A 27,933-nucleotide genomic window follows, 5' to 3' on the forward strand; every position below is an offset into this window, starting at 1 on the left:
AGGTTGTGGGATGGGGGTGTGTATGTGGGGGTGGGGGTGTGTGTGGGTGTTGTGTGAGTGTGTGTGGGGTGGGTGGGTTGGGGTGAGGGGGTTGTGGGGGCGGTGTGTGTATGTGGGAATGGGTGTGTGTGTGGGCGTTTGGGGTGGGTGTGGGGTGTGTATGTGTGTGTGTGGGGGGGTTGAGGTGTGGGGTGGGGTGAGGGGGTGGGTGGTATCTCTGGAGGAGGAAGAGTTGAGAATAGGAGGCATGATTACAAACTGCAGGAAGGTCTAGTTAGTGATTTTCATTATAGTGCTTGAGGAAGTCAATGAGAGTTTTATCAGGCTTGCTTTAAGGTGGGCAAAAATCTCACTGCTGTAAATCAAAAAGAAACTTCAGGAAAGAAGCAAGGACTTGCCCCTGTTCTGTGGAACTCGCTGTGTTACTATCTGCTCCTTTCTGTTTAGTTGTCCCACCAAACTTCTCAAAACTCATCTCATCGACTTACCTTTGCATCACCTCTGCTCCTCTCTCATGCCATGACAAAAAAATAATAATTTCTCTTTCAGATTTGAATGGATCAACAACTTTGGGGCATCTTTTGCTTTGATGGTGTGGTTCCAAGCAAAACAGGTACCGTATATACTCATGTACAAGGTCGATCTCATGTAAATGTTGACCCCTATTTGTGCCCCAAAAATCTGGAATTTTCCATGTAAAAGTCAACCCTGGTCTCTCACTGCATATGCTGGGATCTAGTGCAGTACCCAGAGAAACTTTGCAGGCCACTCAGTATCATTGGCTGTGAGTGAATTAAACCCCATACATGTCTTTAGCTGTATTGAGTCCAATTTATCAAGAACTGCATTTGGATGGGGCAATGACATTTCTTGGTGCCCATAGGAACTTGTCCACCGTAGGTAACTCGTCGTCTCAACCTCTGAAGCCGCGAATGAGATGTTGATGACAATGTTGCTTGGGATCATTCGGACCATCATCTGTCTGATGGGAATCTATGTCCTGCTGGTGGCAAATTTATCCATGAGGATTACAAGATGAACGTTTGCGTAACAAATGAAGTTAGCTGTGACCAATCTCCTTTACCTCATTGCCATTCCATTTGTGGTGTACACCTACTTTGCAAAGAACTGGTACTTTGGAGAACTTGGTTCCTCCTCAGCTTGGACTTTCTGACCATGCAAGCCAGCACCTTCACCCTGACTGTTCGGAGTATGGAGAGATACCTAGCAGGGGTGAACCCCTAGCTACTTTCAGAAAAGACAATGGTTGCAGAAAAGACAATGGTGCAGTTTGGCTGCTTTTCTTTCTTCTTGTCCTTGATAATGACTGATCTCAGATAATTTGACAAGAATGGGACAGTAATTTATTTGAACCTATTGCATCGTTTCTTGACTTTTTGCATATGGCAATTGTTAATTCTACATTTCAATAAATCTATCATCCTTTGTGAAATTGCTTGCGACTTGCCTGGTGTACTGCAATAGCTGCATCAATCCTTTCCTCTGTACCTTGCTGGTAAAAAAAAATTACAAAGAATACCCGAGTAACAAAAAAGTCAAACACCAGAAGGCTCTCACAAAGGAAGTGTCACAGGATTTTACCTCCAAAGATCACGATCTTCTGGGAGTCACCAGTGTACTTGTGTACACACAATTAAAAGGAACTGTGGAAGACCATCTGTGGAATTTAATTTTTATTACTTTCCTTTGACTGTTAACTGCAGTTTTCAGATCACAGCCCTTGATAGTTCTATTTCTGCCATGTGAAAATGGGAGTAACAGATCAGAGATTAATCTTTCTTTATTTGTTGCATTTAGATCATTTACACACATCACCCTGGCATGTCTATCTCATCATTAAATTTTTAGTTTTTCTCCCCTTCTTTTAACAAGGTTAAATAATTTGTTTCTTAATGTTTAATTTAAAGAGAAAGGGAATCTAGAAAGTCATTCATTTAAAATATAACCTATTTTTACAATATAAGTTTGTAAATCTGATTTAACTTAACATACTTGTCAAAACCTCGATTTATCTACAGAAAATGGATGAGTCTTTTGACATAAAAATTTACATAAACATTGCTTCATTTGATGAGACACCTTTCATTCCTTCAAGAATTTTTTGAAAAATGATTTTTAAGAGCATCATGAATACATAACTGAAAAATTAAATGTCTGAAACCACAAAGCAAATATTCTTGCCAAAAAGGTAAATTGATGAAGGGGTGTGTGAGATTAATATAAGCAGACGATGATGGAAGATTTAGCAGATTAGACCCGACACCAGAATTGCAAAAAGCTTCAGGCAAAGAGAGTTGAGCAGGGGATAATTTTAAGGAAGAAAATACCATGCAAGAGCAATATATATTTTTTATATAGATACACATCCACATTAGAAAAAAGGGAATGATGGTGTGAGGTATAAAGATGTGTGCGACAATGAGGCAAGATGTAGATATTTTTGAGGTGCAATGGGAATCACAGTGGCTGTGGGCTGTAAAAATCTGAAATTGTTGAGTCCATAAATGGTTAAAAAAAATTGAAACAGACATAAAAATATATAAATGGTGCTGGAAATACTCCAGTTAGGCAGCATCTTTGAATAGTGAAAAATTTTAGGATTTTTGATCAATGGTCTTTTAATCACCCTGTTGAGAATTTCTAGCATTTTTTAAAAATTTCGTATTTCAGGCATCTCCAGTTCATATTTTCACTGGGAACATAAGAAATAGAAAGAGTCAGACCATTCAAATTCTCGTGTTAACCCCATCTTCAATAAGATCATGATTTACCTTTGAAATCATGTGTAGTAACCCCATTTCTCTTTGATTCGCTAAATGAGTTTAAAAAAAAATCTTTGCATCTCTCGGATAGAACTTCATCAAAACAATATAGGAGATCAAGGGCGTGGGGAAACAAGGCACACAGTTAAACTAACAGCAATTGGAGGCTTGGGATCTTGCTTGCCGATAGAAGTACTGGTATTTCACATGAGCATTCTCTGATTCTCCAGTGTAGAGAAGATTGTACACAAGCACAAGAGTTGAAAAAATTAGAATCAAATTTGTATTTCAACTAACAGTAATGTTTGGGTTCTGGAAAGGGAAGAAATGAAAAGGCAGATTGTATCTCTGCACGTACAGGGAGATGCCAAGGGAAGAACACTGTGGTTGGGCACCATTGAAGAGTGGTCCAAGGGTTATGGAGTGAAATGGTTTTATAGTAATTTTACGAAGGAAGACGTATTTAGCCATGATGGAGATGGCAAAATAGTGGGCATGAGGTATGGTATATGAGGTGGATGTTGGACAAGAGGAACACTACGTGGTGCAGGATGAGCAGTGAGCACAGAAATGCGGGGCAAGAAACAGACATAAGCAATGGTCACTGTGAGGAATCTTTGGTTGAGAAAAGAGTAATATCTGTTAGAAATACTAGCATTGAAGGTGGGATTGTCAGAAAAGGCGGAGACGATGCAGAGAAACTGGAATAGATCCTTGAAATGATAAGAGGAAGTATTGTCAAGATTGCTTTCACTTCATTAATACTATTTGTCCTGGAACTTTTAACCACATTTACATTGTTCTTCTTTGCCCTGAGTCTCCCCATCGCAGTATCATTTAATCCTACATCAGCAACATCCCTCTGAAGCTAATCCCCTTTGTCCAACACACTCTCTGACTGGCTGAGTAGTTCTTCCATATTTAAGCAAACACTTAAAGATTTACTGGATTAAGATACCTGGTTGTTTAATGATGAAAGTTGGGGAAGTTCAAATTGTATCTGCTGGAGTTTAGAACAGGAAGATGATAGTGACTGAAGTAGACAAATACCTGATGTTTTTGATTGGGTGGATCTGAAAGAATATAGAATTAGTGACCTTACATTTAATAATGGGCCACGCGTTTAAAAAAGGTGAAATTTTTCTCTCAGGAGGCCATGAGTCTTTTGTACGTGTCTTTCTCAAAGGGCAGTAGAAGCAGAACGTCTGAATATTTTAAGGCAGAATAGATTCATGATAAGCAAGGAGGTGGAAAGTTATTGAGTACATGGGAAGGAGCAGTACATTACAAATAGATCAGCCAGGATCAGCCTTAAAAAAAAATCAGGCCTGAGAGGCTGTGGCGCAATCTTTTCCTAAATCATGTTTGTTTATTCCAAAACTCAATTCAATTCACTTTCTTTTTTGATTAGGTTAATACAAGATCATTTTAAACAAAACAATGCTTGTCAAATACATAATGGTAAATTGGTTGCATACTTATCCGAACTCTGCACGGAATATTTAACCTTTATTTTAAAGGTTAAATGTTAGGGTGCTTGTTAGGGTGGCACAGTTAGCACAATGCTGTTACTGCAGCAGTCACCAGCGTTAGGATGCGTCATGTGTCTATGTGGGTTTCCTCCCATCATTCAAAATGTACTGGGGGGTTAGAGGTCAATTGGGTGTATTTGGGCAGCTCGGGCCTGTGGGCCAAAAGGGCCTGTAACTGTGCTGTATGTCTCCATTTAAATTCAATTTAGCAACATTTGCTTTGCTAGAGTAAAATTGCTAATTGATGTTGTTACAATTTTAAAAAATCAGTGCCTTTCTCCCTGATTTGTCCGTATAATGGATGAATTATTTAATGCACAAACAATAACGATGTCCTGAAAATAAAGCTGATCATTAAGAGAATCAAGGGACATGGGTTAGTGCAGGAAAATGATCATGAGGTTAAAGGTCAACTACATTTGTCAACTCCTTGCAGCTGCTGTGCCCTTAACCTGTTTTTGCTCGCGTTTCTTGTGCACTTCAAAGCACGATAATAGCAAGTAAGGTGGAAAGGTAGTCTTTGGTCATTCATTCAGCACCCTGCGTACCATTGAAAGATTTTGCAATTTACTGAGGAAATAATCCAATATCGTAGCACTTCCTCAAAAAGAATAAAGAAGCAGGCCTCACATTAATGATGCAACCAGTGTGGAACAGTGATCAGAGGAAGAATTCTTTTCAGATCACAAGTTAAAGGCAGATTTATTAGAGGTTAAAAATTGTGAAGCATCTTTACTATGTGAATAAGGAACAGCCACTTCTATTGGCAGAAAAATCAGTAAAATAGAACATACAGATATATGACATTAAATAGAAATATGTATTCTGGCATACACACTACAAAAATAAGTAGATTAAGTATGAATTGTTAACATGAAATTGGGCGTTTACTTATAGAATACATTTTTCAGGGCTGAGGGGAAAAAGAACAAGAGGATCATTTCTAATTTGGGAGCTCCTTCCAAGAGTTGGCACAAACATATCGGATCACTGGCCTCTGAATGCTGTGGGATTCTATAATAGACCTTTACTCAAAATCAAAATCTGATAGACAGGTGACACATTCACTCCCCAGAAGTAATGCCATGATTTTCCCATGACTTGCATTCCAAGATATTAAATTAGTGCAAATGGGCTACAATATTGGCTTCCTAGTGTTAATCGATTATTCTGCCCTTAAGGCGGGGAGGAAAACAAGCCAGATTCCTCTCATCCTCCATGCCCATTGGTGCCAGGAGTGCAGGGAATAGCAGGAATGGCAAATTATCCTAGTTCTAAAATTTGTGACGGAACTGATACTACCACCCAAAAAAACTCCTCCCGTGAACTCTCAGACCGACTTGCAGCAGTCACGTCTAAGAGTTACTGACAGTTACTATCAAGGCACTTGGAAAGTTGGGCAAATTTAGAGTTAACAGTGAAACAGCATCAGAGATGATCAACAAGCTTTGCAATGAATGATCAGCCATGCTGTGACAATGGTGTTGAGCAAGAAGTGGCAAAGGAGAAAGTGAAACCCAAAGATTTTCCATGGGTTAATTATCGGATTATTGTAGGTTCAATGACAAAATGGTTTAAACAATTTCAAGTTTAGTGCTCAATTAATATCAAACAATGGATGGACTTCAAAGGGATCATTACATTTGGGATTAATGATATCTTTTCAAGCAGCGGGGACATTAGCATAAAAAGAAACCCCTTTCCTTGAAGAAAAAAATGTTAGTCGCAGGATTTTGTGCCAAAGAATAATGCTGAAATAATCCTTGGGCATATACCAAATGGTGCATGTGAAGGTACTTTTATTGAAGTACAAATATGCTATTCACAAATTTAGTTTTTTCTGACCATAAACAAATCAAGCTCTGTTGAATGCTGTTAAGCATACCCTCTGAGGGCCAAAGTTGATATACAAAAGGCTCTAACTATGTGCCATACGAATGCTTTTCTTGATCATCCGTAAATGGATGCCACCTCTATAACAAGATGAAAAATCAAGCAAGAAAACTTCTACGGTAAAAAAAAATACACAATGCCCATTTTTAAGAGCGTCCCATAGCATTTTACAGTCAAGCAAATACTCTTGAAAATATTTCTTGCAATAACATTAACAAGACAGTCAATTTACATCCCAGCCTCTTACAAACTACAAGGTGATGACCATATATGGTTGATGGAAATAAGCTATAGAATAGTATATTAGAGATGTGATCCTGGGAAGCACTGAGGAAGAGTGTACCCTTCATGTGCACGTCCAAGTATCCCCACAGGTAGATAAAGCGATGAAGTTTTATTGATACTGTGGTTGCTTTCATTAATTGGGGCAGAGAACACAACAGTAGGGAGGACAGGCCACAATAGAAATACCGTGCATTTCTCATTATAGGATGTGATTGCACTGGAGGGGGTCCAGATGAAATAGAGCAGGATATTGCTTGGGATGGATCATTTTAGCTACAAGAAGGCAACAGATAGGTTGGTCTTGTTTCCTTTGTAGTGGAAAAAGTTGAGGAGTGGTCTGATTAAGGAGTGAGGAACCATCTTGCGCTTAACAGTGGTGACATGACCAGAGGTTGATTTAAGGGATAGGAGATTTAGAGGGCAGAATATTTTCAGAGTTATTGGTACTGTTTGGGTGGTGGAAGAGGCAGGTAATTTTACAGCATTTAAGAATATTCAAATGAGAAAAGGAAGCACAATGAATAAACATAAGGGTATGGAATAATAAATATTGAGTGGGTAAAGACCATCACCGATGAGATTCTACAAACACCTTGGTCTTTTTTGAAGTGCCATGGGATCTTTCCATTGAGCCTCGCAACTGCAAGACAGCATGTTCTGACAGTGTAGCATTCTCTCTGTAATCTACTGAATTATCAGTCGACATTTTTGTGTTCAGGAGCACTTGAATCCCTAATTTTCTGGTTCAGAGGGAATGTAATCCAATCTCAGTTAACAGTCAGTCTATTTCACTGGTGAGAAAAGAATGGTTGTTTGGGAAGGAAGCTATCTACAATCATGCCCGAAGGCACTATCTATCGACTTACAACATAGAACTGCCACAGACTGATGTTTAGCCATCAATCCAACTATCCCTTAGATAGAAGATATCCCACATAACCTTACTACCCCACGATCACCAATAGAGCTTCTGTCAGTCAGGGAGATTGAAAGTGAAATACAGTGCATGAACTGAAAATACTAATCTGGCAATTCAGAGAATCTCTGTTCATGTGACCCACTAGGGCATCCATTGACCAGCATTACACCAGTTTACTTCGACTATAACTAATTGATCAGGTGAGAAAAAATACACGATGAGCCAAAAATCTAAAAGTGTGACAGTAGAATGAGGATGAACTCAGTCATGAAACTCATAACCAATGATCAAATAGACTTGCAGGTAGGACAGTGATATGACCAAATGTGCAAAAACAAAATTAATTTCAGATATGAATAAGCTAAAAGGACCTGTCTTCCCAACCCACATCTGCCGATTTGCAGTATAAAGTTTGTTAATGAATAATATATTTCAATATAAAATTAGATTTAGAAAATATTTTTACTTCATTCTGAGACCTCCTTTATTCACGAAAAAGTTCAACCCAGAACGAATATTTAAAGTTCAAATTTTATTGCATGTAACAAAAGTGAATGTGGCCACGAGTCCAACATCCTTCTCAATTACCAGCCATCAAGTTCAGTCCATACCTCATTCAATACCATTAATAATAAAAAATACCTCGATTCACAGTTAAAACAAAGATTTTATACACTGTTCACGACAAAACTGGTGCTAAAAGACTTTAGCAGCAACGATGAAAAAGTTAATACAGCAATAATTTTCCTCAGATTAGTTACTAGTTAATAAATATGTCAAAACAATTTCATTTGCAAAAGTAGGCTTATTACAGAAAATAAAAAGGACAGATCTCTTACATAAAACACTAGGTATCTTTCATGACAGAAGCAAAGCAGCATTGAACCTTTTGCCTATTACAGCGCCTTTACCTTCAGGAGTGCTATCTTCAATCCTTTAAACAATGCAACAAAAGAAAAAGCCCACAAAAGTTGGCTTTGCAGATAACTTGTGTCGGTGTTTTTCAGATGCCCTCATGTTACAACAGAAAAAATACACAGCTATATAAGAAAGCCATTAATACAAGGGAAAAGTGAAATAAGGTGGGCTAAAATTGCATCCAATATTTATTATGGTTTTTGCAGTAATATTTCTATCATAAATTTAGGAGCCAAATTAAAAACTCCAGGGTTATTGTACAATGACACAATAGTTTCCTTTCATCTGGAGTTCCAAAGGCTCGAGATTATTAGTTTTTTTTTTGCAAAGCTACTGTATTACATGGGACAACCAAAGGATTAAAAACAGCTTCAAAAAAGTGTTGGCATCAATAGACTTTCACCATTGCTTACTTACAATACCACTCTACCTCTCAGTTCCAGCTACAACCAGCATATACTTGGCATTCGCTGAGCCAAACAGATATCTTGGGTCTTACAGCACATAAATCACACAAGGAAATTAATCGAATTGAAAAACTAATAGAAAGAACCCACTAGTATACATGAATGTCTAATTTCCTCAATCTAGCAATCTTTTACTTCAGAACTGAATTTTGCCTTCTCTTCTCATTTTCTCTTTCTGTTCCAAATAGACCATAATTTCACAGAAATAATGATCTAAATCTAGTTGGGCCACTATCATTCTGAGACGTAAATAAGCTAGCCAGTTATTTCAATCAAGTGCTGCAACCATTTACACATTCAGGACCCACTCCATTCTTCCGCATTATTGGTACATCTTCATAATCAAGGCAACACAAAAATTTAACAACATCACTGAGTTGCAATCAATGGCAGCACTGTTAAGAGCCATTTTGGTGCACTATTAGATCTTTCTGCAAACAAATTATTTCTTCACAAAAACCAGAGGAATGAAATAGAGAGGAATTCGTCCTAATTATATCTGTAGCACCTCAATAATTTTATTGACCAATGCACACGAGTTATTCATTTTAGTTCCAGTACTCTATTTCATCAAATAAAGAGACATTAAATTACCAATGGGACAAAAGTATGTAAATACTAATAGCACTAGTATGTGCATGAAGCCCGCAGCCATCACAGATGATACATATCTAAACTTCAACCAATGTAGTCTGATTTAGTTCACAACCAAGATCATTATCTCAACCATATCTGTCTCCATTAATGAAACATCCTGTGTATTGACAGAATAGATAAGGGAGAAAGAGTTAAAGCCATTTATCTCTCGCCAGAATTTACATCTTACCATATGATTTCTTTGACTTTCCAAAATTCCAATAAATACCTTATAGATATAAGAGAAGAAAATTAAACTTATTTGATACACCCATTCTCTCACCCAAACCAATAGAATGATTCCACTATTTAAAATATTGTAACTCCAGCTTTAAATTTAGTTCAAGAATGTTTGAGGTGAAAATATGCTCACAAATAATTTTCCAAACAATCTTTTTAAAGTATTTTTTTTAAAGTATCTAATAAATTATGTTTTAAATTTGATTCTTCAGCACTAGTAGTGGTAACAGTGGTGTCGACAGTCGCAACACAGATGAAGATCTTCATCTAAAACAAGTTAAAATCTGAGTTCAACCAACAAGGTATTTCTATTTCAACAGATGAAATAGCAGCAGTAACCAAGACTGATTTTATCACTTCGTTCTATTTGCTACCAATTAAATTCATCAATCCTTTTTTTTGTGTAAATTTTGGGTTTTGATTTAAAAAAAAATCTGAAAATTCTCAAGAATAATGTTTAACAGCATTTTTCATTTTAATTAATAGACAATATCGGAACTGCATCACCAACATGAATAAATTCGGTTTATTAGGGTTTAGTCCATTCTTTGAGCTGTTCGATTGGCAAAAATAAATTAAAAAATAGAAATATTCCAGACTATTCTTTCCTATAAAAGAATAGAATCAGGTCTCACAATGTTTCATATACAGTACAAAAAAACTACTGTTTCTAAAAAACTATCCGTTTGTTCTAATACATTCTGAAAATCTCAAAACTTCTCCATAGATGCCTGCCTGATCTGTTGCATACTTCCAGCAAGATTATTTTTAATTTTTTTTTATTAAAAACATTATCTGTACATTGTTATGCACATGGGACAAAGCTTTATTTCCTGAATTAGTGTTGCCACACTTCAAAGATACAGAATTGACTGCAGAGCACTTTTGGGACACCCAAGGTTGTGAAAGGTACTACAGAAGTATAACCTTGGGCTGAATATTTTGTGGAATTGCAGCAAAAGATTTCCAATTTCAAATATTTTGGGAAGTTAGTTTTTTTAATGGGGGGGCGGTGAATATCATAAAATCCAGAAACAAAAACCTCAAAAACGTGCCTGCATGGAAACAGGTTCTCCAATTTTCCTTCCATTCCCAAAAAAACTACAGATGCACAATGAGAGTGATGAATAAAACATTCATTCCACAGCTTTCCCAAATCACTACAGTCTATTTTACTTATTATTAAAGAACAAAATTTTTCAAGTCAAAGCACATTGTATATTCTATATAAAATAAATATATTAAAAAGGGCTTCCCTTCATGATCTTGTTAGTTATATTTGTCACGGAATTAACTAGAAGTCGATGATTTAAAAAATATTTCCCCCCCCACCCCCAAATACCCCAAGTGTTTATTTGTAGCTAATTGCATTTAGTTTGAAGAATTTCAAAATAATTTTTCCTTCCCTGCCAACAAAAGTACATAAATAGAATGTTGTTCATTTGAGGTACTGCAGTTATAGCTTGTGGTTAGGAATACTGGATAATTAGTGTTTAACTTTAAAGAGTTATAAAGTTAAATGTTCAAGACTTGCAGCATTAACTGTGGCTTCTGTAGATGGGTTGCCTGAATAGCAATGATCAATTGAATCAAGTGTCACAATGCTGGATCCATCTTGAATAAAAGTAATTCTTGCAGCGGTCTTTAATGTAGTCCCAGCTTGTTTTGGGGGAATCAGAAAAAAAAAGTTATTTTGTTGTTTTTGTGATGCAAAATACGGATGAATAAAATGGTTTTTATATTTTTGTAAGGAAGACTTCTAGCTCATTGCAAAATATCCAGAAAAACACATGGACTTGAATTTTCAAATATGCTGCCGACATCAGTATGTTTTGAGATGTAATATTCTAATTCTTTAAATAAATGCAAGAATTTACATTACTACACAACAAAAGTGATACACAACAAAAGCAAAGAAATCCCAGTTCCTGAACTGTAGTTGCATAAAGTGGTATTCAGTTTTACCAATCTCATACAAAAGCAAGAGAGTATTCTTTGCAACCCTACAGAAAAAAGCAATTTCACACCATTGAAATATTTTTTTAAAAATAATCAAGAAACCAAATATTGGGTTTAAAGTTGAAAACCAAGATGTTTGGGATTTGGGACTAGTTGATTTCTTAATAGTCAATCTTTTTATTAACTTCACACAAAAGGGAAACTTATTGACAATGTACAATTCAAAATACCCAATTTTGAAACTTAATTTGAGTACTCAGTGATATACTCTAAGTTAACCAATGATGTGTTTACCAAGTTAATAGGATCTATAAAGAAAATTAATTAATTAATTTGGCAGAAAACCTGAGTCAAATTGTTTGGCTTTTTCTCTTGGAAAAATACATTTTACAAAGCATTAATTTGGTGTCAGTTTATGTTGATATGGCAGCTATCAAAAATGTTTGTATGGAAAGCACTTTCAATTATATCATGGACATATAAATTAAAGAAATTTATAGATATAAAAGTTGTTTAAAATACAATAAAAGTAGGAAACTTCTGAAATGTAATAATGAGAAATAATATTGTTGACAAACACTCGAGATTAATTATCACTTTTAAATGCAAATGGTGCTGAAATATTACTATCAAAATGTAATTTCTTTGTCAGTGGTACTGAAAACTTTATCCATACAACTTGCCTAACTTTAGTACCCAAGACTCAGATTTCAGTTGTTTCAATAATATGGAATGTGCTCTTTTATTTAGGGATTCAAATTGGTTCTTCACGGTGTAAAATCACTTAATGCAATATGGTTTTTTTTTTAAATCTCTTTCTGAATTTATGCAACATTTATTCAACATCACAGTCTTACCGAATTAAAAGCTGTGACTTCTGGGGAAGGCAGAAATTTTGTTCTCTACTGAATTATAAAAACAAAACTCAGCTTCTACAAAATGAATCTTTAGAACAAGGGACTAACCTTTTCAGTAGAAATGAAAAGACACATAGAAAAATATGGAGACTTGATTGTGCTCAAGTCCACAAATGGACAGGACTGGGCTTGAAACAGACACGACATTGATCACAATTCTTATAGTTTGTGAACCTACAAAAACAAGTTTACTTCTACCACTGTTTACACCATTATTTTTATCAAACTGTTTTGGTTTAAGGCCTCACACCACTAGCCTGAAATCTACTGGACACAGATTTAAGAAGATTAAATTAAAAACAGGGATACTGTCTCTTTAAAAAGGGCAGAAGAACTACTGGAATTGACAAAAGGAATGAATACTTTCTACACATACCTGACTTCTGTTTAAAACTTCAGGGTCTTCTTTAAAGCCTACATAGTCTAACATAGTTTGAGCAATATCCTTATTACTTATTCATGTTTCCAAAAGTATTTAAATTAATTAAAATTAATTTCAGTTCAACATTCAGAAACAACAAAAGACAAAATGTTCAAGCAAAATGTTAAAACATGGATACAAGGGTTGGCAGAATAAAATTTCAAAACTTAAATATCCATTAATCTGCTTACTCTATTGGTATAGTATAGTACACATTCACGTCAGTCAATTTCACACTTGGCACACTTCTTCAGTTTTCTTACGATAGGATGTTTCATGAATGTTATTATAGGTTCTCAGCCAAGGACAATATAGCAAGAGAACAAAAGAATTAAAAGAAGATTTAAAAACAAACCAGATTTACAGCAAAAAAAAACTTGAAAATACAATGGCAATTTTCCTCCATTAACTCTTTCAATGCTGGATTTCTCTGAACATTGCTGGATCAGTCATTTGAGTACTGAAAGACACTTGCAGGTTCAAATGCAATCAGCTCTTATTTTTAAATTAATTTTGTACAAACCAATCCTTTATTTCATGTGCATTATGAAATAGAATTCAAGAAATTAACAGAGGATGCCTTACCTCCAAGTTATTCATAAAACATACATTTCAACATGATTACAATTTTAATTTTGGAGCCAAAATATGACTGATGTATTAAAGGGTTCACCATATTAGGACAAGATATTTAGTTTCTTCTGTAAATACATCTGTAAACATTGCTAAAAAGTTACCTATCATACTGTGGAGGAATACAATTCTTTTAACAAAATATAGATAAAAATAATCTGATTTGATTAAAATGCACCGTATAGTTACTGTCTGAGCTGAAGGAGTTGATAAAAAAAGGAATACTCAAGCTAGAAAAAGAACTATTTCTAGTTTCAGGTTTAGGAAGAATGAAATTTCCATTGGACCACATTTTTTAGGATAACGGCTGGGTAAATGGTTGAAGGAAGTGAAATGTGCAAGGATCTGTCATTGTTCACTGTGCAAAGTTTTTGAAATAAAGTTTCAAGCACGCAAATTAAAAAGGTATGATACAACTGAAACAGGTCCATTTTTCTGTCATACAAATTCCGTATCTTCCTCACGCATGAACGTCCTAGTTTCTTCCATTTGAAATCCCACCCCTTTTCGGTTTTTGAGCAATCAGCGTCATTATATAATTTGCAAATAATAGCAACCTTGTGAGTGAGTTGTTAGTTCTCTCAGCTACATTGGGCGCCGTTCATCATGATGGTCGCAGAATTTCCTTTCTGTAGTATTCTTATCAGTTTCAGAGGAGCTCACGAGCTTCACTCCACTGCAAAGCCACACGTTTCTTCAACTGCTGTCAACAATTTCTCATAAAGCTTTTCATAAGACTCATAAGGAGGGATGTCTATGCGATTAAAACTGAGAAAAGAGAGAATAAATAAAGTTCTATAGAAGTGGGGTAGTGCAGAGGTTCTGGTAATTTGTTCTAAGCACAGTTAAAATAATCCGACCCGAAAAAATCCTCTGAATTATTAAATAATACTTTCACTGAAATAGAAAAGCACAGGAATAGCCTTTCAGCCCACCAATGTCTGTTTCGACCGTGCTGCCATATTAAAAATAACCCACTTGCCTTCATGTGATCATATTCTTCCAGTCCCTGCATATTCACGTTTGTCTCTTAATGCCTCTCTTAAATGTCATTTTCAAATCTGCTTCCACACTGTCCCCTTAGTAGCATGTTTTAGACACCCTGTGTTAAAAGACCATATGCCACACATCCCCTTTAAACTTTCCCCCACTCGCTTTGAAGTTGCGCCCTCTAGTATTTGCCATTTTCACCCTGGGAGAAGACCAACTACTTTATCTATGCCTTTAATTAAATTTTTATGAACTTCTATTAGGTCTCCCCTCAGCCTCCAGCATTCTAGAAAAAGAACAAACCAAGTTTGTGCAACTTCTCCTTATAGTGAATACTCTCTCATTTCAGGACCGCCAATGAAAGGGGAGGAGTGAGGGACTTGGTCGAGTTGTGAGTGTTGGGAACCAGATGGAGGTGTGTGCAGTTTAAAAAGGAGCGGAGGGAAGTTAGGGTTAAACAGAATGGTGATTGGTGTGTGCAGTAATAAAGATAAGGGACAGTGACAAAAAAAAGGAGTAGCTCAAACCAGTGGAGAGTAGCCCAGTGTAGGAGTTGGGCTTAGAGGCCTTGGCGAGCAGAAGCCAAAATCCAGCTTGATTCCAGTGAGTTAAGGCTAGGCAAAATATTTGTATTTAAATTAGGAATAGCTAATGGAGACAGCTGCTAGGGCAATGGAATTTCAGGATATGAGAAATCTGGGACAGCGCAATTGTCCCTGATGACTACACCTGAAAGAAGTGCATCCAGCTGCAGCTCCTGGGAGATCATTAGGGAACTTGAGCTAGATGAACTCTGGATCATTCTGGAGGCAGAGGCAGTGATACAGAGGGTTTGAAATGTGCCTATTTCAAAACTAGGAGTATTAGGAATAAAGGGGATGAACAGAGCTTAGTCAGTATGTGGAACTATGATGGTGTGGTCGTTACAGAAACTTGGCTGGAAGAAGGGCAGGATTGGCTGATGCAGGTACCAGGGTATAGGTGTTTTAATAAGAAGGGTGGTAAAGAGGGGGAGATGGGGGAGAGCAGCATTACTGGTCAGGGATAGGATCACATCTATAGAAAGGGAGGAGGCTGTATGTGTGTCAACTGAGTGGGTGTGGGTGGAAGACAGAAATAGAAAGGAAGCAATCACTGTGCTGAGAGTAGTCCATAGGCTCCTAAATAGGCCTCAGGACACTGAGGAACAGATAAGCAGCCACATTTTGGAATAGTGCAGGAAATACAAGGATGTTGTTTTGGGTGATTTCAACTCCTCTAATATTGATTGGCACCTCCTTACTACAAGAGGCATAGATTTTTAAAATTTTTAAAAGCAATTTAGACATAAAGCACAGTAACAGGCCATTTCGGCCTACGAGTCCGTGCTGCCCAATTTACATCCCATTAACCTACACCCTGGTACTTTTTTTTCAGGTGTGCCCAAGAAGGATTCCTGACACAGTACATGGACCAGTGACAAGAGGAGAAACCATTATTACAAGCTCTCGTTTCATTTAGTGTGAATGTCACTTTAAGGGCTAGTACAGGCTGCAACCATTCACAGTTGTAGAGAGATTGGTGGAAACAATTTGTATCGGATGTTCCCACAGTTGATACTCTGGAGGAAGAGAAAGAACATTCGTTGCTTTAACCAGGAACACAAGTGGTGAAAGAGTCGTACGAGTGAGACACTGAAGAAACCATTCATTATTGACCACCAGCCATCTCATGGAACAATGAGATGGAGTAATTCTGTGTGAAGTGGACAATTCGGCTGATTCTCCCTGTCAGGGGAATTATTAAAACCACACTGTGATCAAAGGAAAGGTCACTTTGATTGACCTGCACCTGGGTTTTGGAAGCAGGAGAGTTGCTCCATCGGATTGTGACCTATGGTCATTACAATTGACCCGTGCCTGGATTTTGGAAGCATCGTGGAAGTCACACGTTTCGTTTCCCCTACACAAGGAAAAGGGGAGTTGTGACAACTGTTCATCCAAAAGGACATTTCTCTGCAAGGATTTGTGAGTTTTTGGCAGTCCAGTCACTCAGTCTCTCCCACCTCCTTAGTGATTACTTCTGTGGATCAGTTTAAAAGACCGCACTTCAACAATGGATTTCTAAGTCTGAACTTTGGAATGACTTTCCAGAATTGTGCCTACGCTGAAATGATTTGGGTATTCCAGACACACACAAGTACATTTGTGCATAGTTGGGGTCGAGTTTAATTAATGTGTTATTTTATTAATTTTTAAAAATGGTGTTTTAAAATAAAAATATAACATTGCCTTGGTGAATTTCTATTGCTGCTGGTCTGCGATGTAGCAACCATACTGGATCTAATTCTGGGTAATGAACCTGGTCAGGTGGCAGACCTCTTGTTAGGGGAGCATTTTGGTGAGAGAGGCTGCAACTCCCTTAGGTTTAGCATAGCTGCCGAAAAGGATAAAAGCATAAAAATGGGTAAGTACTTAATTGAGGCAGGGATAATTACAATGGGATGAAGCAGGAACTCGGGAGAGTAAATTGGAAATGGACGATCAAGGGAGAAAGCACAGAACTAATGCGGAGGAAGTTTAGGGACCACTTGTGCTGGGTTCAGAATAATCCACTTGCCTTCATGTGATTATATTCTTCCATTCCCTGCATATCCACTGGGACTAGGAAAGGAAGGTAAGAAAAGAGAACCATGCTTGATGAAACAGGTGAGACAGCTAGTCAAGAGGGAGAAGGAAGCATATACAGGTATGCGCCGCTTAACGTCCGTTCAGGCAACGTCTGACTGCACATACGCCCGTTGTCCGTGGACCCATAGGTTTATAATAGTTGAGAAATCTCAACTGGAGAGTGGGATGTAGTGATGTAGTGGACGTAATTGGACAAGAACTTCCTGCGCACAACACGTACTTCTCGTGTCTTTTATTGGATTATGTAGGTCAGTACTGTACTGCATTTTCTATCTAACAGACTCCCAAACACAGCAAAACGAGTGCTGGTGAAAACAGCAAGAGGCAAAGGAGTAGTACTGATTTGGAAGTGAAACAAAAGGTTATTGAACAACACAAAGGTGGGAAAAAAGTGAATGCTATTGCTCGCGATTTAGTCAAGTCGCACTCGACAATTACAATGATCCTGAAAAAATTCTCCAAGATGTTAAGGGATCGGCTCCACTGAAAGGCCACAAGGCCTAATGAAAATGCAAGAGGGACCTATGTCAGATATGGAGAAATTGCTGATGACGTGAATTGAGGACCAAACACAAAGGTGAGTCCCTCTCAGGACGTTTACAATTAAGGCATGAAGCTTGTTCGAGATGCTTAAAGAAAAAGAAGGACCAGAATATGATAGAGTTTAGTGTCAGCTTTGGATGGTTTTCCACTGCATAAAGAACCTTGCTTGGGCCTGGGATGATGTGACGAAAGAGTGCATGAATGGCACATGGAACAAAATACTGAAGTGGTATGTGCGTGACTTTAAGGGGTTTGAGAAAGATGTTTTTGACATGGTAAACAACCACCTGAACCTAGACATAGATAATGATGACAGTGAAGAACTCCTAGAGGTGGTTCCTGAGGAACTAACAAATGAAGAGTTGCTTAAGAGAGAATAGCTGAAGAAGAGGCAAATTCAGAAGAACACGTGCAGAAGACGTTCACTGTTAAGGGGTTAGCCAAATTTTTGCAGACCTTAACAGGTTGCTGAAGAGAGGGACCCAAACACTGAACACATTTCACTGATCGAGAGGAATGCTCCTGCAGTGTTTGCTGCACAAAGAATTTATGAAGAAAAGAAAATGCAAACTAGGCAAACAACACTGGACATATTCCTGAAGAAGCCAATTCCTCCCCAATAAGAGCCTCAGCCAGGTCCTTCAGGCATTACAAAGTGACAGTTCATCAATGGTGTTAGAAACTCTCCAGTGGCACACTATGAGGAAGTTCAGAACAGTGTGGTGGATGATCTTGATCCTCTTTGTTAAATTGTGTGTGGTGTGTTTTCATAAAAGTTTAAAAAGTGAAAAGAATTTGTTTAATTTAGCATACGTTCAGTATTCCGTATAGCTTTGCTAAATATATACAGTAATACGCCCAATTTTACAGAATACATCATTGACATTAAGCAGAGCATAGCTGTGTATTAAATATAGGAAGTAGGAAACAGGAAGGGCTCATGAAAAATCTATGGTAGCCAGAAGCAGCTTAAGAAGGGACTTAGAAGAGCTTGAAGGGGTCATGAGAAGGCTTTGGCATGTAGGATTAAGGAGAGCCCCAAAGTGTTCCATGCGTATGTAAACAGAAGGATAGGGCCGCTAAAGGATAAAGGAGGCAACGTGTACTTGGAGACAGAAGAAGTTTGTTGGGGGTGGGGGGGGTGTTGAAGGTGTCAAAAGGATATAGACAGGATGCAGAATTGGTTAGAAAAGTGGCAGATGGAGTTCAATCTGGGTAAGTACGAGGTGATGCATTTTGGAAGGACAAACCAGAAGGCTGAGTATAGGGTTAATGGTTCATTACTTAAGAGTGTGGATGAACAGAAGACCTTGGGGCCCAAATCCATACATCCCTCAAGGTCACCACACAGGTTGATAGGATAGTTAAGAAGGCCTATGGGATGCTGGAGAGGTCGCATTGAAACTCTTATAAATCTCTGGTGGACCACACTGAGAATATTGTGTTCATTTATGGTCACCTCATAAATGGAAGGATGAGGAAGCTATGGAGAGGGTGCAGAGGAGATGTACCAGGATGTTACCTGGATTGAAAAATAAGTCTTATGAGGCAAGGTTAGCAGAGCTGGGACTTTTCTCTGGAGCACAGAGAATGAGAGAAAACTTAATAGAGGCCTCCATGATTATGAGAGGCATAAATAGAGTGGACTGCCTGTTTCCCAGGGCAGGAATAGCAAACTCCAGAGGACATGAGCACAAAGTGAAGGGAGAGAAGTTTAGGGGAGACATCAGGGGTAAGTTTTTTTTTGTTTTAGTTTTTTTTAATGCAGAGAGTTATGAGTGCCTGGAATGCCAGGGATGCTGGTGGAGGCTGAAACATTAGGGACATTTAAGAGACTCCGAGACAAGCAAATAGATGGAAGGAAAATAGAGAGTTACAGTGTAGGGAGGATTTCGTACTTTTTTTTTAAAAAAAAAGGAATACAAGGGATGTCACATCATTGAGGGTGAAAGGCTTGTACTATGCTGTAGTGTTCTATATTCTCTAATCAAGGCAACCTTCTGGTGAATCACTTCTGCACACCCTCCAAAGCCTGCACATCCTTTCTGTAATGTGATGACCAGAACTGCACACAATATTCCAAATGTATCATAACCAAAGTTTTATACAGCTGCAACAGGACTTCTCCTTCTTTGTACTCAATATTGCAACTAATCAAGTCAAGCACACTGTACACTTTTATCACTATCTAATTTTGTTGTTACTTTCAAGAAGTAATGGGCACTCCCCAGATCCCATTAATGCTCCCAAGGCTCCTGCCATATAATGTATACTTTTTCTTTCCTTTTGATCTCCCAAAGCACCACACCACATACTTGTCTGGATTAAACTCCATCTGCCAATTCTCTGCGTAAATTTACAAGTGATTTACATCCACTATAGAATTTGAAAACCTTCCTCACCATCACAATTCCAGCAATTTTTGTGTCTTTTGCAAACTCTCTCTTGGTTGAATCTAACAAATTCTGGAACAAAGGAAGTCCCAGACAATACTGGGAGAATTAAAATCACCTACTAAGCCAAGCTTATTGTTTGTAGATCTTTTCATTATCTGTCTCTTGATCTCCTGATGGCTATTATGTTATGAAATAAATTGGGAAAGCAGGATTAACTAAAGGCTAAAGCACATGGGCAGCCAGCTGAACCAATTACTTGGAGGTCAAATAACTTATCAATCAATGATGTACACCTGTGACCATCCTACAAAAGATGTAGGATGAAAAAGGATCTTCGAAGAGGTTACAAATATAGATTCATAATGCATTCTGTTCATAAAATATTGAGTCGGTTGGAAAGTCAGAGAAGACACTTTATGGAAGTAATTTACTGCGACTAAAGTGTCTGTAAGGAATTTGTATATTCTCCCAACATCTGTGTGGGCTTCTTCCAGATGCTCCAGTTTCCTCCCACCCTTTAAAACATACTGGAGAGTGTGGACCAATTTGGTGTAATTGGGTGGTGAAAAGCCCTGTTACTTTGCTATGTGTATGTCCAAATCTAAAGGCTATAATTTGTAAGCTATCAACTTGAGCATGACCAACATGACTATGATGTGAATGTTTCTCCTTTTCCAAAAATAAAACTCACCATGTATGTGCTTTGGGAAGGTTCTCTGTGTTAGCATCAATCAAATGGATGGTAAAAAGTCTTGGGCCTGCAGCACCTGTAGAACCTTGCAATACAAAATCTAGTTAAACCATACAGCAGGCAATAAAACAATGCTAATTTTTAACACTATCAATGGAAATGTGCATAGAGAATAGAGATCGTATGAAAGGATCAAACAATCTGAAGTCAACATCCAATGTGGAAATAGTTTTTGACAATGACATTAAATTGCTATATAAAAAGTTTTAAAAATAAGCATAATGATCAGAAAATATGATAATACAAACGCAAATACTGCTGGATCTATTTATAGCTTAATAGCAAGAGAACAAACTGCCAAGTTTTGTGTTACCACTCTACTTTTCCCAGAAGCTACAAAGCATTACTTATGCCCCAAGTGATTTTGTTTGCTATCCATGGGTTTCAAGTCAAGCCTTTGCCGAAAGAACTGCTCTTTTCTTGGTACAGGACTAATGCCTCATAAACTGTAACATCTCGGAGGCACGGGTTCATGGGTCAGATAGGGCTGATACCATGCTGTATGGCCAATTTAAAATTCTTGGAATTTCTCTCACATTCATCTTTGAGCCACACATTCAATTGATTTTTTGTTTTTAATTGCATGCCAATATGCCTACAACACAAACAGGACAAAGGTGATAAAGCCGAAGCCTCCACATGGACTATGATGACCAAATCTTTTCTTATTGCTCCATTTGAAACTATATGAAAACGTCATTCACCTTAACATCAGTCAAGCCATAGAGCCTTTGAGTCTCATACTTGTGGCTCTGGCAACAACCCCTAACTATACTGTCCCCAGTTACTGCTGCATTCCTTCATTTTCCCACTCTTCCATAACAATGCTGTAGTCAGATTGTAAGTGTATTAGTTGGCTATGCTTTTCCTGATTTTGCAGGTCTTTATAATTCCTCTCCACTAAATATATCACCACTTTTATAGCTACTGTGGGAAAAAAAATCCTAAGACAGATCAGTGGTGAAAACTGTTAAGATGGTGCTGATCTCAAAATGGAGTTCAACAGATGCTGTGATTGAAATGCAATTCAGAAAGGTACTGGAGAATCTCAGCAGGTCACACAGTATCTATAGGAAGTAAAGATGACCATGACGAAGAGTTCACTCCGTTATGTTGATTGATTGGTTACCTTTACTTCCTAAAGATGTCGTGTGACCTGCTGTGTTTCTCGGGCACTTTTGTATTTTGCTGATCTCTAAATAACAGATTTTATTTCAATTCAGAGCAATTATTTGTTTTTCTGACTCTTTATTTAGTCAGATTGTGTGTTGATTGGAGCACATACAAATAGATGTCCCAGAATATTGAATGTGAATTGTGCAAAATGCCATCCTAATTCTGATTTTAAAATGGAAATACATTACATCTGTTTGCGATACAAAATCAGCATACTTGAGCAAAGTAGGATTTATCTGATAGCCACCTTGTAGTGCCTTGAAACCCTGCAGAGGTACCCTGGAAGAACCAGTTACAAACTGAAGTAATCGAGCTCTTCGTTCTTCATCAAACATCTCCACTGTTTGCCAGAACCACTTTACAATATTGCTGTCAGATGTACAATGCTTTAGACGCGTGTTAGCTTTCCAGTCCTTTATGTCAATCTTCCCCAACCCACCAATTATCAGCTGTAGGAACAAAAAAAATCAGATTCAGAGATTCTATGAAGACATGATACAAGGACAATTAACAATAATACTACATGAAAAGCAGAATGCACATATTGTTAACAACTTTCAGTTGGCAGAACTGCTTCAAATGTATCAGAAGTGTAATTTTAGATGGTCATTTCAAATGAAAGAAAATTTAAAAAGCTGAAGTAGCTGGACATCTGAAACAGAAAATGTACCAAATATTCAGAACACAATGAAACCGAAGCAGATGCAGGGCATCAAGCACTTCAAGCGTGCCAAGTGATTTAACAATCATCGCTGCCCTCAACTCCTCTTTGGTATCTTTTCTCCACATCCCTCTATTCCTATATCAATGAAATGTTTATCCACTTCCACTTAAAAAAACTTCCTATGATCCAGCTTCCAACACTCACTGGGGCAAATTCCAGAGCAGAAGAAATACATCTCACTTCAATGATTGGCCTCTGATCTCATAATTAAGTCCACTTGTTCAAGGCTCTCCTGCTAGTGAATATGTCCAAACATCTCCTGTGTTAAGCTACCTTAGGATTTTGCATGCCAGTATGTTAAGTAGCATCAGGCTTCAAGTCTTCCTAATTTGTATCTTAATCTTACACAAGTTTAGTCTTCCATGGTAAGTAAAGCATACACCTTTTAAAATAGATATGGAAAAACTAAGCACAGCAATTTCTTGATTTTTACACTCTTTGGATATTTCAGGCAGCAGGCTTGTCAAAAAGGAAAAAGTTGGGAATAATCACACAATTTGGTCATCAATAAAAATGAAAAGTTTTTTTTTACCTCAATTTCTTTCTGATCAAAAGGTTTGAGGAGATGCTGTGGAATAAGCTCATTAAATCCCTTCTGCAGAGCAAGAAACTGGGCTTCAATTCCTCTCATAAATCTCCAGTTCACATAAAGCCTAAAAACACAGATAAGATGGATTAATGGAATAAAGACAATGTAATATATTTGAAAATAAAATTCAAAGTTTCAATGTATCAAAATTCTTTATAAATTTAAACATTACTTGGTGAAATGGCAAAAATACACAAATATATGGCAAATCCTAAATGTTAAGAGCTCCATACACTAATCAGATAACTAGGCAAATGTTAAATGAAACAAAAACATTAAAGCAAAAAGCAAGCAAAGTCAGAAATAATTTTGTGCATCATTATACGAGCAATTTTTAGAGAAAATATAGGTAAAATATTGCATATGAGGTCTCGACATGCCTAACTGTATATAGGATATTGTGTAACTTGAGTGACAAATTGTCAGACTCCCAATAGTCCTGAAAAATTACTTCAATGGGGAAAATGTGCTTTATCAAGCAGTTTCAGAAAATGCCAATTTGCACAATTCATTTAATTGAAGACTTTTTAATTCATTTTGCAAGGTTTTATTTGCAATTATTTCAAAAAAATTACAATTGTTTTACAAAATGCAATTATTAAAATTATTTGCCATCATTAAGATAAAACTAAATTGCTGCTGTCATGGTGTAGCTTTGGCTACCATCCAAGAACAAAATTATTATTTGATAAGAAATCACTAGCTTAAGGTACAAAGATTCCTTGCTAATGCATAGTGGAGAAAGCTGATGCGCAAACTATATGCAATTATTGTATGATTTTCAATATTAAAATACATTATTTAATTAAAAAACTAGAATAAAAAGGACATGATACCTGGCCTGAACTGGAAAATTGCATCAAATACATTAAAAGAGTAGTCACACAAAACTTTCAATCTCAGACAGTAACATAGAAAAAAAATCTTTACCTCACATATTCTCGTTTATTCTCTTCAGTTACAGGAACATTCCTGCCATTTGGTTTCAACTCTTGTTGAATAATCCGACCAAAACAGTTATGTTCAACACAAAATGTATGATCAAGCACAGGTGTGATATCATTTTCACTGTAATGGAAAATACATTATTCAATCAATTAACCTGATATTGCTCTTTTCATTATCTGAGATGCAAATCACTGCTTTATACAATAAATTTATTTTAAATCAATAAATTTATTGTTTTGACAGTATTGTTTTAAAACAATAATTTTCCATGTTCAACTATTTATCACTCAATTCCAGTGTATAGGTAATTAACAATGTGTTCCTTCTGTCACAGCAATTAATAATGCATATAAATCATTATAGATAATTTTGCATAATATACTCTTTTAAAAAAAACTTGAAATTCTATCATCTTAAATTATCAGTACTTCAAGAGCCATGAATGGTGTTGGTGAGGTTTCAATTTGTAGTCCAGGACATTAATCTATATTAAAAGTTTCATTAGCTCAACTCACAGGATCCAAACCAGGCTTTTGTGCAATTCTGGGTCCACAGTTTCCAAGTCAGATAACAGGATAGGTTTTCCTAATAGCTGCTTATAGAATGGTAACGTGAAACCCCCATTAATGTAGTGTCCATGGAATACAGCCAGTCCCATTATCCGACCCACAAAATGGAAGTATGATAAGTGCTCCTGTAGAAGAAAGTCACTTGCTCAAGAAAAATGTACAATACTGCCACCCTGTGGTTGATAAACAGCAAAAACATTCAATCTATTTTCTCCAATCATGCACGTTGTTTATGCTTCAGAATTAGGTAATATCACACAAAAGAATATTAAATCAAAACCAAAGTATATTAATCTGAAATAATTAAACAGAAAGTGCTATTTGTAGTCCAAGGTAAGTTCCCTCTATGACCATCACCAGGAAGGATCTAGTTTTGAAGCGCCACAATATAAAGAGCAATATCCTCAAATGACGACAGTGTTCTGTGCCTGAGAACTGCTCTTAAAGTCAGAAGAAACGACTACAGGTGAGAACATCACAGAAACAGCTGAGATAGGAAGAGCAGCTGCCAGCTGACCTCATGGACTCAGTGAGCAAGCGTGTCTGCTCAGTGCTCCCAGGTCTGCTTGACTTGAATGATTGTATGGATTGGGGGTGGGGGAAAGATGCAAGGAGAGAAGGCAAGTAAGTGGAAATACTCCATTCCACCAGCAGAAGATAACTGCATCCCAGTAGCAGCTGGCAAATCCATCCCCATTCATCTTGATGCTCTCCCGAAAGCTTGTTCATAAGTCAGGCATTTGTAACCCAGGACGTGTATTACCTAGATAGTGGCTTAGGAAAGTGAATCATGTTGTATTGCCTTCAGAGACAACTGACCTGAATCACAATGCAACACTTAGAGAATCAGGACTGCCATCATCAAAACAGTAGCTGTTGAAAGGACACCAAATCTTTGTCAGCCATAGATTTACCAATGCAGAGCAATAAATTAGCGTTCTGTTTGTTCATGGAGTAATTTATAATGGACGGGTTAAAAGCAATTATATTTGAATTGTTAGCTAGCATTGCCCAGGCCCTGAAAAAATGTTTGTTTAGAATAAACTACCATCTGCTAGTGAATACACCATTAGATTTTAGAGACACATCAAAATTAAGATGTATCCCTTGGGAAGTGGAGGACAAGTCAAGTTTATTGTCATCTGATTGCTCAAGTACAACCCAATGAAATAGCATTCTCCAGTCCTCAGTGCAAAACACGCATTCAACCAGACAAAACACATACAGATAGGTTGGTTTAGTGCTTATTTTGCACAATAAATATAACCCCTGTGTTTTGAGAATCGAGTTAGGTAGAGGTTAGGATAAAGTAGTTTTAACTACATTAATCAGCCCATTGGACCTCTACTTAAACCAGATAGTGACCAGTACCAAGGACCATCTTGAGCTCCTGAAACCAGCTGATTCCATGGAGTTCATTACATGCAGTAATAAGACATGAGATTCAGTGCTTTTGGTGTATTTGTTGATTTATTACTGTATTAATGTATTTCTGAATGTGGCTTCAGAGCATGAAAATATCTAATAGCCATCAGGAGAGCATTTGATGAGGGAAATTAATCAATTTCATCAGCGAATTTTCTTTTCATGTTCAAAATGCCTCAATGAATTTGCTCAAACCTCAACCTAAAATGAAGCCAATGGGCCAAATTGCCTGGACCATACTGAGAGCATGTTAACTGAACTACTTATGATATATTTAATCTAGAATCCATTTAATTCAGACGGTGGAGGGAGATCCCCACCATCCTTACTTGCCTTTATCCCCAAAAATTACAGAAGTTTTAAGTTTTTGAAACCCTATCACTGTACAAGAAAGGATGACTGTTGCACTTTTAGAATAATTAAAATCAAACTCTGAAGAGCAATGTAAATCAAATACTCACATTTATAGTCACATTGTCAAATACACAATGTTAATGCTTCATAAATCCTCTGCCAAAAATATGAAGCTGAATCAACAAAAATAAAAACCCTATACAGGTATCCCCCACTATCCTAAAGTAGAGTGTTCCTATGAAACGTTTCGTAAGCTGAAATGGCATAAAGCAAAGCAATTACCATTAATTTATATGGGAAATTTTTTTGAGCGTTCTCAGAACCACTGCCCTGCGTGCTCCCGACAGCCTGCTATCAGTTCCCACACTGATCGGCGCTCTCCTGACAGCCCGCTGAACCCTATTTTAGCTTTTCGCCTTTTTTCATAAAAGTGAAAATCATCTTTGGATTTCTTTCGGTTAGCGAGAAAAGGTACTAATATAGGTCTTTTGTAAAAGCCAAATAGTGTAAAGCGAACTTTTGAAAAGTGGGAGATACCTGTATATATACTTTGAAACTCAAGGAATAGAAACCAAAATCTGCAGAGAATATTGGTAAATATTACAATATATAATTCAATCACTCATTTCTCTACTTGGAATCAGACCAGTCTTAAAGTAAATAGCTTAGAAACTGAAAATAAGGATAAATATTAAATAACCTCAACAGAGCAGTTGCTGATGTATACAATTCCATGAAATATTTTAGTAATTACACTGAAGAATCTCAGAAAATATGTCCAGAAACCACATGATAATAAAACAATCTACCATTGTTCTTAATAGTCCATCTCTTATAGTTGTACAGCCCTTCCACCCAACACATCTATGCCGACTCATTGGCATTCTAGGTCAGTCCCATCTGCCTGTATTTTGTCTATGTCTGCACAAACCTTTCTGTAAATGTGTTGAACTCTCTACTAACAAATATTGGGTTGGAGGAAAGCAGTCATTCCTCAACCAGCAAAACCACTAGAGCAGCATATTGATGGATGTATCTGAAATTTATATTTGCATATCTTTTATGCTGTTTAAATTTTTACGCTCTTCATATCAGAGGTTGGGGGGTGAGCAGGGGGAAAAGAAAAAAACTACAGGAAAAGAGATAATTCTTGCTTTTCACATAGAACAAAGACAAAATAAATTCAGTTGCAATTA

At 37.1% G+C, this 27,933-nt stretch overlaps 2 protein-coding genes across 5 annotated transcripts in view; one reads left to right on the forward strand and one right to left on the reverse strand.

Annotated features, from left to right (window-relative positions):
* The first annotated feature begins 1,054 nt into the window (after positions 1-1,054).
* On the forward strand, positions 1,055-1,711 carry uts2r5 (urotensin-2 receptor 5). Its single transcript, XM_069904880.1, is given in 3 exon segments — positions 1,055-1,148; positions 1,151-1,233; positions 1,469-1,711. Coding segments are annotated over 3 exon segments (420 nt in total).
* Positions 1,712-7,929: 6,218 nt separating this feature from the next.
* The window catches only part of smurf1 (SMAD specific E3 ubiquitin protein ligase 1), an 84,069-nt gene continuing 64,065 nt past the window's right edge, over positions 7,930-27,933 (reverse strand). For 3 of the 4 annotated variants that reach the window (XM_069906240.1, XM_069906238.1, XM_069906241.1), the window contains 6 exons: positions 24,905-25,083; positions 24,372-24,509; positions 23,385-23,505; positions 22,376-22,577; positions 20,893-20,977; positions 7,930-14,371 (listed from right to left, as the gene is read on the reverse strand). In XM_069906240.1, the coding sequence (XP_069762341.1) occupies positions 14,272-14,371; positions 20,893-20,977; positions 22,376-22,577; positions 23,385-23,505; positions 24,372-24,509; positions 24,905-25,083 (825 nt within the window). In that variant the 3' untranslated portion in view covers positions 7,930-14,271. The remainder of the gene's footprint in view (positions 14,372-20,892; positions 20,978-22,375; positions 22,578-23,384; positions 23,506-24,371; positions 24,510-24,904; positions 25,084-27,933) is intronic. The other variant, XM_069906239.1, reaches the window with a different exon arrangement.

This window comes from Narcine bancroftii, chromosome 12 (genome assembly GCF_036971445.1).
Source record: "Narcine bancroftii isolate sNarBan1 chromosome 12, sNarBan1.hap1, whole genome shotgun sequence".
Lineage (NCBI taxonomy): Eukaryota > Metazoa > Chordata > Chondrichthyes > Torpediniformes > Narcinidae > Narcine > Narcine bancroftii.